The sequence below is a fragment of the Electrophorus electricus genome, chromosome 23, assembly GCF_013358815.1.
Source record: "Electrophorus electricus isolate fEleEle1 chromosome 23, fEleEle1.pri, whole genome shotgun sequence".
NCBI classification, from domain to species: Eukaryota; Metazoa; Chordata; class Actinopteri; order Gymnotiformes; family Gymnotidae; genus Electrophorus; species Electrophorus electricus.
Genome location: NC_049557.1, coordinates 12,237,153 through 12,249,652, shown reverse-complemented (window position 1 = coordinate 12,249,652; position 12,500 = coordinate 12,237,153). Strand labels below are relative to the sequence as shown.

Here is a 12,500-nt window from a genome sequence, read left to right as displayed (position 1 = left end):
GGTGTTCAGTGGAGTTGTCTTAGGCAGAGCTTGAATGTGTTTTTTAGCCCGGTGTTGTATTGCGAGAGCGGAGAGCCTAGTTGGGTGGGTATTGTGTGTCTTGAATGGTGCTGTGTTGCGTTGCGTTGTGCTGTGTTGGCAGGAGTGTGTGGCGTGTGTTCTGATGAAGGTTGTGCAGACAACTGCAGCGTGTCATAGTCATGTTCAGTTACAGTCTCGGCATCAGCCAAGCAGGACACTCTCTCTCTCTCTCTCTCTCGCTCTGCCTCTCCCTCTCTCACTGTCTCTCTCTCTCTCCCTCTCTCGTTCTCTCTCCCTCTCTCGCTGTCTCTCCCTCTCTCTCTCTCTCTCTCTCTGCCTCTCCCTCTCTCGCTGTCTCTCCCTCTCTCGCTGTCTCTCCCTCTCTCTCTCTCCCTCTCCCGTTCTCTCTCCCTCTCTCGCTGTCTCTCTCTCTCTCTCTCTCTCTCTCTCCCTCTCCCGTTCTCTCTCCCTCTCCCGTTCTCTCTCCCTCTCTCGCTGTCTCTCCCTCTCTCTCTCTCTCCCTCTCTCGCTCTCTCCCTCTCTCTCTCTCTCCCTCTCTCTCTCCCTCTCTCGTGCTCCCTTTTTCTCTCTCACCCTCCCTCATCCTCTCTCTCTCCCTCTCTCTCTCCCTCTCCCCCTCCCTCCCTCTCTCTCTCAAATTCTCCTGTTTTCACTCTCTCGATCAGTCCATTTATCTCTGTGTGTATCTGTGTCAAACCCCTGTACTTTCTCTGTTATTGTTTGTCTCCTTCTCACTTTCTTTATGTGTCTCTACTTCTCTCTCAGCGTTTTATGTAACGCAGGTGTCGGCCATGCTTCCCCTCTGGTATGGGCAGGCCAGTTCAGAACCATGGCATCCCAATCTGACGTCAACTCTTATTGATTATACTGTAAGCAGAACTCAAGCTAAACCAATAAGTGTTTAATAAGAGGTTTTTTGTTGTTGTTGCAGAGATTATTGTCATACATAACGTAGCGGAGGACTAGTTGGGTTATGACTATGCCATGCATGCACACATGTACACAAACACTCAACAGTGGCACTCGCGCAGTAAATCTCACAGACTTGCACAAACCGCTCCTGCTGTTTGTTTATGCATCCTCACAACGGTGCACCAAACAAATCTTCGTATTGTGTAGCTGTGACTGATAGCTGTTCATGTTCGGGCAACATTTTCCAGTAACGGCTACGGCTGCTAGCGTCTGCCCACGCTGGTGTAAGCTCGAAGCAGCGCGCGTGCAAAAGCATGGGAATGATTAGCGAGGCCAGAGGGAGCAGTGCCGAGTTTTCCCGCACAGAGTGCTCAGCCAGGCACGGAGACATCCAGATGTGCGCTGTTGTCGAAACTCACCACTAAGAGGGAAAATAGTCAACAAAACATAATTGGATAAATGATGACTGGCCGTGGTTGTGTTGGGACAATGAACCGCCGCGGGTTGTGATGTTTTACTGAACGGCCTCCCGTTCAACATGGTTGCGACATACACGTGCCAACTCTGCAGTGCTTGGCCATAAAACTGCCACTTCCACGCCTCAGCTGAGCTAAAAGCTTCAGGGGGTTTAACAGTAAAATAATGAGGTGCCCAAAACGCTGATGTTTCTAATGTTGCTGATAATGAACACATTACCTGTGCAAATAAGGGGCTAATAAATATTAGTATCTTGTTTTTTAGATGTTCCCGTATGTGCATTGTTTAGTACAACATGTAAATATTTAGATATGTGCATATGATATGTAAATGAGAGAGTTCTTGTCACATGGTGGCATCAGTCAGGTACGCAGAGATTTGTGGCTGAAGTGTGTGGTGCTCCAGTCTGCTCTGCTCCCCACTCACTCGCTCTCTCTTCCAACCCTCCCCAGGACGAGTTCCACCCGTTCATCGAGGCGCTGCTCCCGCACGTGCGAGCGTTTGCCTACACCTGGTTCAACCTGCAAGCCCGCAAGCGCAAGTACTTCAAGAAGCACGAGAAGCGCATGACCAAGGATGAGGAGCGCGCCGTGAAGGATGAACTGCTGGGCGAGAAGCCCGAGGTCAAGCAGAAGTGGGCGTCACGCCTGCTGGCCAAGCTGCGCAAGGACATCCGGCCCGAGTGCCGCGAGGACTTTGTGCTGTCCATCACGGGGAAGAAGGCGCCGTGCTGCGTGCTCTCCAACCCCGACCAGAAGGGCAAGATGAGGAGGATCGACTGCCTGCGGCAGGCAGACAAGGTGTGGCGTCTGGACCTGGTGATGGTGATCCTGTTCAAGGGGATCCCCCTGGAGAGCACAGACGGAGAACGGCTGGTGAAGGGGGGCCAGTGCTCCAACCACATCCTGTGTGTACAGCCGCACCACATCAGCGTCTCTGTCAAGGAGCTTGACCTCTACCTGGCGTACTTCGTGCAGGAGAGAGGTGAGTTCCGCCTAGCTCGCGCGGCGTGACCGCACTCTTTTGTGTGTGTGTGTGTGTGTGTGTGTGTGCGGTCGCGGTCGCGCGTTTGATTCTCTGTGTGACGTCTTATGAAAAAAGCAGCAGAAAAGGGGTTTTGAGAAGTGTCTGCGCGATCCTGGAGAATCCCAGGTGCAGAATAAGCTGTTGGTGGAGGGACGTGCGTGTAGCACGTTTACGTAGATAACAGTGGATGCTTCACTTCTTCAGCCCTTCTGGGGGGAAAAAACGCTGAGTCATCTCCTGCCTCGCGCACCCCGGGGGGGGGGGGGGGGGGCAGCGAAGCTCCTAGCGTGACCTTTTCAGGGCAAATGTCAGAACTACAGTCAAGAGAGCAGGAGAGAGCTTTGGTTGAAAGATAAAGGGGGAGAGAGAGAGAGAGAAAGAGAGGGAAATTAAGCAAAGTTAATTCCCACTGTGGTTCTCTGGCAGGTTGATGTGCTGAAATGTGCAGAAGGTACAGTTAGCAGTGGGGTGAAAACACACATGGGCCTGGACCCCCCCAGGGACGGGGCCCAGGAACCGAGCCCACATCTCTGTGCTGCTGGCCCTGTTCCCAACACAACACCCGCCCGCCACTCTGACCTCCACAGCATGGCTCAGCCTGCAGGTTAGACCAGGATGGAGACCTGACGTAGATACGCTGGTGGATCTGACACAAAATAAGCAAATCAGTCAATAAATCGGAAGGGTATGTGTCGCCACAGGCGGCTGGGGCAGAGTCTGTCCTGGGCTTTGCTGCCAGAGTTGGTTGGTTTTGCTTGAGTGGTCGTTGTTGCAGAATGTGTGTGTGTGTGTGTCTGCATTCGCATGTGTGTGGTGGCAGGAGTGACTCAGTATGTAGTGCGTGTCTCGAATTCCCGACATCAATGGATGGCTTTTTTTCACCTTTTGTTAAGTGTTTTAGGAGCGAGGCTCTTCTCTCTGAGCCCTGCAGATGCAGGCGCGTTGTTACGCACGACGACATACCAGACACGCAGTGACAGACGTGACTGTGTCTCCCCACGCTGGGCCAGGCAGAGAGAGAGCGCGAGGGAGAGAGCGCGAGGGAGAGAGCGCGAGGGAGAGAGCGAGAGAGAGAGAGAGAGAGCGAGAGAGAGAGAGAGAGAGAGAAGACCACTCGTTTCTCCTCCCCCATTTCCCTACCGACCTTAACCCCACGTTTGTCTGGGTCATGGGGTTGGCCTAGACGTCACATGACCTGTCCAGTGAGCTACAAACTGGCTGTACACGTAGAGATAAGGAGCTCCAGATTTACAGTGGCCACAACAGGAGAGAGAGAGAGAGAGAGAGAGAGAGAGAGAGAGAGAGAGAGAGAGAGAGAGAGAGAGAGAGAGAGAGAGAGAGAGAGAGAGAGAGAGAGAGAGAGAGAGAGAGAGAGAGAGAGAGAGAGAGAGAGAGAGAGAGGCAACCAGTCAGCGTTTGTTCTTAAAGGTACAGTGTCTCTTTTTACTTATATGAAATGCTGTCCGATTCCCTGCCCCCGCCCTCTATCTATCCCTCTATCTCTACCCCTCCACCCGCCCTCTATCTCTACCCCTCCACCCACCCTCTATCTATCCCTCTATCTCTACCCCTCCACCCGCCCTCTATCTATCCCTCTATCACTACCCCTCCACCCACCCTCTATCTATCCCTCTATCTCTACCCCTCCACCCGCCCTCTATCTATCCCTCTATCACTACTCCTCCACCCACCCTCTATCTATCCCTCTATCTCTACCCCTCCACCCCACACTGCTTCTCTCTCTCTCTCTCATGGAGCTGTGGGTTGAATCGGGTCAGTAGTAACAGCAGCTCAGCTGGTGTCTATATACTGTGGTTCAGTCAGATGTTTCTCTCTCTCTCTCTGTTTTGGTTATTTTGGTAATGAACCACAGAGTCAGAGCAGGAGTCCTGCATGGAGCCTAGCCAAGGGTGACCTAGTGTTACTGTGGCACCCTGTCCTTCGTTTGGAAGCTTAAAGGGGCATTTGTTCCAAATACCTGCCCCCAAGACACATGCACACACACACACACACACACCAACACACAAATCTCCCGACCTCTCATGTTCCTGAAAGATCCATCAATTCAGTCATAAAATAATCATCTGTTGTTAGCAGGACAAAGCATGTTTGTGTTTGTGTTAGTTGGCCTGTATTATCTGTGAAGGTAACACTGGCGTTTGGGTCACATGACCCGGCTCACTGACTCTCAGCCTTCTTTCACTCACCAATCTTACAATCGGGGGGAATAAATGTGGCATAAAAACTTGTCAAAACAAAAGTCATGGTGGTGTGGTGTAGGAGTGATGTCCAGCAGGCACTGCAGAGCCAAAGCCCGTCCGGCGAGACTCAACCTTCCACTGCCTCCCCTCCCCCTTGCAGTACGGTGCGCGCCGTGGCACAAAAAGCACTCTGTACTCAGCAGACTCGGCCTCTCTCTTTCTCATGTGTGTCTACGCTGTAAGTCAGCAGAGCTGGGGCATTGCAGCGCATAGCACACGCACACACACACACACACACACACACACACACACACACACACACACACACACACACACACACAGTAAACACAGCGAGGCAGGAATGTGCTCCAGTGGTCCAGCAGCGGAAATTTGGGAGGGGTGAGAGGATGAGGGTCAGCTCAGGTCAAGTTCAGCGGCTCCACCAGCCTCCAGCAGGGGGCGGCGTTCAGTGTGCTTGTCTCTTAAAGGCACAGCATCTCTTCACTGAATAAAATAATCGTGATACTGAAACCAACATGTAGGAGACAGCAAATGCTTGTTCCTGGCTTCAACTGTAATTTGTAAAAAAATATTTTATGAAAGCAGATCCCTGTTTAAAAAAAAGAAGCAGTGTCAGTGTTGGGCAGCGTGCCTTTACGTTAGCACAACACGTGTGTGTGCTGAGAGTCAAAGACATCCGCTGATGTTAGGTGCAGAGGGCTGTTCACACCTGTAGTTAGCAGAGGGTCTGAGATTTGGAATAAGAGAGAGATCAAAGTATCCTCCACTGTTACTTAACGTCACAGTTAAGGGCAGGGTTTTAGTCTGAGAGGTTAGACAGACACTCTTCTAGAGAAAGCCTCGGGGAGATGCACTCACACGCGCGTGCACACGCATACGCACACACTCTCTCTCTCTCTCTCTCACACACACACACACGCGCTCACACACTCTCTCTCTCACACACACACGCTCACACACGCACAAAGGCACAGTTTCTCACACATGCACGCGCACACATGCACACTTTCTCTCTCTCACACACACACACACACACGTGCACACACACGCATGCACACACAGGCATACTTTCTCACATGCACACACACACGCTCTCACACACTCACACACACACACACACGCATGCACACTTTCTCACATACACACACTCTCTCACACGCACGCATACATACACACAGACACACATACACACGCACTTTGCCAATTCTTCCCATACCCTCTCTCTCATTCTCTTTTTCTTTCTCTCTCTCTCTCTGGCTTTCTTTTCCTGTCTCTCACTTCCGTTGGCTCTTTCGCTCACTCTCACCCTTTCTGCTGCTCTCGCGTTCTCTCCCCTCCCATCCCTCCCAGTTGCTTCTCATTAGACCAGCATGAGGGATACAGATAGTGAGAGAGTGAGAGAGAGAGAGCGAGGGAGAGAGTAAGAGAGAGAGACAGAGAGAGAGATAGAGAGAGAGAGAGCGAGGGAGAGAGTAAGAGAGAGAGAATCTGTCTTGTGGACTGTCTGAAAATTGCTCTCCCACCCCTCCAGTTTGTGTCGATGCTCAGTAACGTAATGGTGCTTTTGTTCCTGGCTCTGCTCCAGAAAGCCCCTTTGCGGCTGCCTGCTGTAGTGTGTCGTTCAGCTCTGTAATTTGCTGTGGTGTCTGGAATATAAAGGAGAGGAGATCACATCCACACAGAGGAGCAGCTCTCTGCCCCATGAATGTTTTACACAAGTGTCTGCAGCAGTCTGGAGATGCTCATATAACCCATATACCCTAGGTGTGTGTATGTGTCTAAGAAACATACAGTCGAACAGCCAAGAGTGTGTTACACAGGGAGAGGGCAGCAAGAGAGGTCAGAGGTGAAAGACAGTGCCATGGCGGCGCTGTGGTCATCTGTCAGTCTGATCAGTGGACTGGGGCGGCTAGCGTGCACACGTGAGTTAGGTTTGGCTGATACCAAGATACTAACAAGTTAATTCACACCAGAACCTGCTTTATTCTTCAGGTGCTCATGCGATAAAAAATGCAGTGATATTTAAGCAGTTTGTTTTTTGGAAATTGCATTGTTATTTGATTCTTGTTTTGAGCCATTTCTGTTTCAAATGGAGTTGTGATGTTTTGTCATTAACACGTAAACAAGGAGTGTGTGTGGAGTTTTGTCTTTCTGCAGACGTCCTACACGTTACAGCGCAGGGCGTGGAAACGTCCTCAGCATTGTCCTGGACAGGCAGAGACGCAGCTGTGTGTCCCTCTGCACTGTGCAGAGGACGAGGTGTCAGACAGACGCTGCCCTTCATGTGTGGCCCAGTGGGACTGGTGCTGTGTTATTCGACACTAGGACTGGACTGGGCCTATAGCCCTGCATGCTGATCTTAAATTATAGGTGCCAAATGAAAAAACAACAACAAAAAAACTAATTTCTAATTGTTATCCTTGGAGAATTTGTATGTCCCTACACACAAGACACAATTACTATAGCAGGTAGTATATTCTTTAAATTGTGTTACACTCATCACACCCATCTCTTAGAGGCCATCTCCAGCCTCACAGCCTTCGATGCAGTTTGTGTGTGTGTGCGCGTGCGTTCGTGCGTGCGTGCGTTCGTTGAGGTTTCTGAGAGGGCACACTTACTCACTGGGAGGCTTGGGTTCCTGATTCGGCAGGCAGGCGGTTCATCTTGGGGCGGAGAGAGCGTGAGCGCTCAGGGAGATGTGGGGGAGGTAATTACAGGCGCGCAGGGGTCAGATCGCACAGGAGTCCAGCAGGCGGGGAAGTCCGTTGGCGCGGGACAGACACAGCGTGCTCACAGACCCAGACAGCTGCTACAGTGCAGAGAGACTCTCCATTGACTCTGTCCTCACTTTGCCATGCTGTCCCTCTCACTAGTCCATCTCTCACACTCCCTCTGTATGTGTGTGTCTGTGTGTGTGTGTGTGTGTCTGTGTGTGTCTGTGTGTGTGTGTGTGTGTGTGTGTGTGTGTGTGACTGCATAACTCCACCAGCTGTCTGCCACTGTAACTATTGAGTGTGTGTGTGTGTGTGTGTGTGTGTGTGTGTGTGGAGTGTAGCAGAGGAGGACATGTACATGAGCTCTGCACACACACTGTGATGAGAATTGCAGCTGGGATCTTCAGGTTCCTACTGTCCACATCAGGACAGACCCGTCACTTTGCATGCTGAGATTTGGAGTAACTAACTGACCAGCCACACTACAGCAAACCAAAATGCAGGTGTGATTTTTTTTGTCACAACTCCCTTCTGTCAAAACCCTCATGTTTCTGCCAGAGCGGGTGTTCTCTGGAGGAACACACACGCTACCTCTCAGCCACACCTTGCTTCTCTGTTTTCTTACCATTCTTGAATGTTGCTGCTTGAGCTGGTTCTGCTCACTTATGACGGAACGAGTACATGGAAGTGGGGGTACATGGAAATGTCTGTTCCAGCTAACATCACCGCAGCAATCATGACTGCTAGTGAGGCTGCTTTGAAATCCCCTCTACGTTTGTTTACTCTTATCTGTGAAGTCATAGTTTTTTTCACCACAAATGGGAAATTAAATTGGTATCAGTTTCCTTCTTGACTAAACTTGATGCCCGAAATGACGACAACGGAAGGCTCTTCCCCAAACAGGAAGTTCCACTATTTCGCTTTCCTTTAAGTTTTGACCGTACTGTATAAATAAAACCATACACCTGCCATAACTGAAACTCTCGCACTGCACAAAACTTTGCAAGGACGCCTTTTTTCTGTCTTCTTTGACGCAAGCTGCTGTAGATGTGAGAGGGGGGGTTTCTTTATGACTTAACCGTCCTTTCATGTGGCGTGGTGTGACAAAACAAAAAACTGCAAGATGAGCGACTACTCTGAAGTTTCCCACTTTGACCCCCATTTTGGGAATCCGTGGATGAGTCAGACACCGTACTGGCCGCCGCCCTAGATGTGGCCAATCTGCTGTGACCTACATGTCGCATCGCTGAAGTGTCTCCTCCATCCAGATGTTTTGAGAAGCTCGGCAGTAAACATGAAGTGCCTCTTGGATAATGGGGACAGGAACATGTGCACCTTTGGGATTGTTCACATTTGTACCCGCCACAGGTTGGATGTCACCCGGGTTTTTGCTCCGATGTCCTTCTCCGATGTCCTCAGCTGTAATCGGCTCCTCGCAGGGCCAGGGTGGACAGAGAAGGAAGGAACTCCTGCAGCAACAGTCGTGGCTGTCTCACCCTCAGTGTCTCACTTTCCCTGTCTCTATGCAAGCCTGTCCAACTCTCTGTCTCTTCATATGTGTCTGTCCTCTTCCTGTCTCTCCATCTCTCTGCTTTAAAGCTGTGTTTGGGTTGGGTTGCTGTAGCGCGGAGGCTCAGCGGTGACAGAGCACGGACAGATTTCCCGCACGGCACAGTAGCAGATCAGAGTTCTCACTGCGAGGGTTGCAGATGAGTGAGAGAGAGACACAGTGGAGGAGTGCAAGACCAGCCTCCATGTCTCACACACACGCCACTGTGTTCACTCTCAAAGACCTACACACTGGCCTCTTTTCAGTGCTCTCTCTCTCTCTCTCTCCCTCTCTCACTCACTCACTCTCTCTCTCTCACACACACACACACACACACACACACACGTGTGCACACACACACTACTATAATGCATGCACTTTTGTAACATGAAATACACACTCACAAATAATTCATCACACACATCACCTGCTTTCAGGAGTGTAGACTGAACATATTGGCTTTAGCCTTAGCAGCATATGCACATACTGTGGTTTATTCCTAAAATATTTAATGGTTCTTTTGAGCCACTGAGCACTGTGAATCTCGCGGCACTACTGTAGTGCTCACTGACCTTTTCATGTCACTCTCATTCTCAGCCCCTGAAACCACACGAGACGTGTTTGGTGTTTGGTGTTTCTGTCTGATCTATGACTGCATTGTCACTTAGTCAGACTTCGCCTACAGTATGAGGACATGGACACAGCTGCCTACGCCGCACCCACACTGGCTGTCTTCCTGCTCTTGACTTATTTCATCATCCTCACCCTCATCATTTTTTTGACGCAGCAGGTCTTCGCATAGTCATCGTTCGTTAACGATCCGTCCACATCTGTGACCTCGGAGTGGTGTGATTGCAGACTTTAACTTTTATTTTCAGCTGTATTCTTCGCACGCACAGCATTGCGTGTGGACCGCTCACTGCTGACGTGTACTGACCCTAGAACAGTCAAACACCAGCGCGTCCAAACATTCAGCAGGGACGTCGCAGAGACGTGTCCCCCCGGTAGAATTTTGAGTCTGCAGCCAGGCATGGAGAGGCACACCGATCTGACAGCCAAATGAAACATAAGTGTAGTTGTTGTGTAGTGGAGGGACCGTTTGAAGGAGCTATGCTGGGATTTCTCCAGTGCTCAGACCAAGTGAACTTCACTCTGTGTGTTTGTGCATGCGTGCGTGTGTGTGAGCGTGTGTGTTTTTCTGTGTGTGTATGTGTGTGTGCGCACATGTGTGTGTTTATCTGTGTGTGTGCGCACGTGTGTGTGTTTATCTGCGTGTGTGTGTGTGTGTGTTTATCTGTGCATGTGTGTGTGTCTGTGTGTGTGTGTGTGTCTGTGTGTTTGTGTTTATCTATGTGTGTGTTTGTGTGCGTATGTGTGTTTATCTGTGCGAGTATGTGTGCGCTAGGAAAGGCCAAGCTGCAGCTATGTGAATGCTGGCTCGTCTCGTTACAGTGTGGCCCTTGCTCTGTTAGGCCCTTGCTCTGTTAGGCCCTTGCTCTGTTAGGCCCTTGCTCACACACACTCTTTCTCATCTGATCACTGCCTATTGTGGTTGTGTTGAGCCTCCGTTGCCTGCACTGATGTATATGTGTTCCTGTCTGTAGGGGTTCACAGGACTGCACAGCTGTTAACCATCACTCTTCTAATCATTGTTGACCCCCCTCCCCCCTCCTCTTCACCCCTCTCACTTTTGTGTTTATTTAGAGTATGAGTCGGGCTGTGTGTGTGGGTGGGGGGGTGGGTTAATGCAGTTCAGGTAAACCTGTTGGGATGTTCGTAGCCAAAAGCTCATAGCACAGAGCGTTCCTCCAAGCAACAGAGTGAACTAGTCTCTGTGTCTTCTGTTATTTGTTTATTTTCAACAAACCAACATCGTCGTTCCCTCATCTCCATGTCGGGTTGACGAGTGTTTGATCGGTGGCGTGTGCCGTCTGCGTCTGCCGCCCACCCGTCGTGCTGGTTTAGCGGGAGGGACCGTGGAGCATGACGGCCTGCTAACGCCAGCTGACAGCTGTTCCGCTCCTGCCCTGCGGTTCAGTAACCTGCAGCCGGGAATATCTCTAGATCAGGGCATGCTGGTTTTTTTAAAAAAGAAGCCTAAGAAAGTCACGCTGTCGTTTTGAATCTTGTCAGCGCGGACGTGTGTGTAAACGAAGTAATGAGTTTAGTATGTCTTTTTATGATGGCCTGGGAACTGTGCCAGAAGTGGAAAACTCGGCATGGGCTCGGAGTTGTGGAACATGAGTAGGATCGTTTGGAAGGGGAGGAAAGAGCCCTGGTTAGATGTGTTTTAGAGTTTGGGATTAATCTGGATTTTTAAGTTGTATTGTTTTTTTATGTTTAATGGAGCCAACTGTCTTAATACACAGCAGTATCACTGTGCTGTAGTATACATGCTCACTATACTGTAGTATACATGCTCAGTGTGCTGTAGTATACATGCTCACTATACTGTAGTATACATGCTCAGTGTGCTGTAGTATACATGCTCACTATACTGTAGTATACATGCTCACTGTGCTGTAGTATACATGCTCACTATACTGTAGTATACATGCTCAGTGTGCTGTAGTATACATACTCACTATACTGTAGTATACATGCTCAGTGTGCTATAGTATACATGCTCACTATACTGTAGTATACATGCTCACTGTGCTGTAGTATACATGTTCACTATACTGTAGTATACATGCTCACTGTGCTGTAGTATACATGTTCACTATACTGTAGTATACATGTTCACTGTGCTGTAGTATACATGCTCACTATACTGTAGTATACATGCTCACTATACTGTAGTATACATGCTCACTGTGCTGTAGTATACATGCTCACTGTGCTGTAGTATACATGTTCACTATACTGTAGTATACATTCTCACCATGCTGTAGTATACATGTTCACTATACTGTAGTATACATGCTCACCATGCTGTAGTATACATGTTCACTATACTGTAGTATACATGTTCACTATACTGTAGTATACATGTTCACTGTGCTGTAGTATACATGCTCACTATGCTGTAGTATACATGCTCACTGTGCTGTAGTATACATGTTCATTATACTGTAGTATACATGTTCACTGTGGTGTAGTAGACATGCTCACTATACTGTAGTATACATGTTCACTGTGCTGTAGTATAAATGTTCACTGTTCTGTAGTTTTCATTTTCACTGTGCTGTAGTATACATGCTCACTATACTGTAGTATACATGTTCACTGTGGTGTAGTATACATGCTCACTATGCTGTAGTATAAATGTTCACTATACTGTAGTATACATGCTCACTATACTGTAGTATACATGTTCACTGTGGTGTAGTATACATGTTCACTATACTGTACTATACATGTTCACTGTGGTGTAGTATACATGCTCACTATACTGTAGTATACATGCTCACTGTGGTGTAGTATACATGCTCACTGTGGTGTAGTATACATGTTCACTATACTGTAGTATACATGTTCACTGTGGTGTAGTATACATGCTCACTATACTGTAGTATACATGCTCACTGTGGTGTAGTATACATGCTCACTATACTG

General features: G+C 49.2%; 1 protein-coding gene across 4 annotated transcripts in view; it reads left to right on the top strand.

The window, feature by feature from the left end:
* The window catches only part of nfic (nuclear factor I/C), a 95,863-nt gene that overhangs the window by 28,264 nt on the left and 55,099 nt on the right, over nt 1-12,500 (top strand). For 2 of the 4 annotated variants that reach the window (XM_035522186.1, XM_035522182.1), the window contains exons 1-2: nt 806-911; nt 1,884-2,415. In XM_035522186.1, the coding sequence (XP_035378079.1) occupies nt 834-911; nt 1,884-2,415 (610 nt within the window). In that variant the 5' untranslated portion in view covers nt 806-833. Of the gene's footprint in view, nt 1-805; nt 912-1,883; nt 2,416-12,500 lie in introns of those variants that run through there. The other 2 variants (XM_035522185.1, XM_035522184.1) reach the window with 1 other exon arrangement.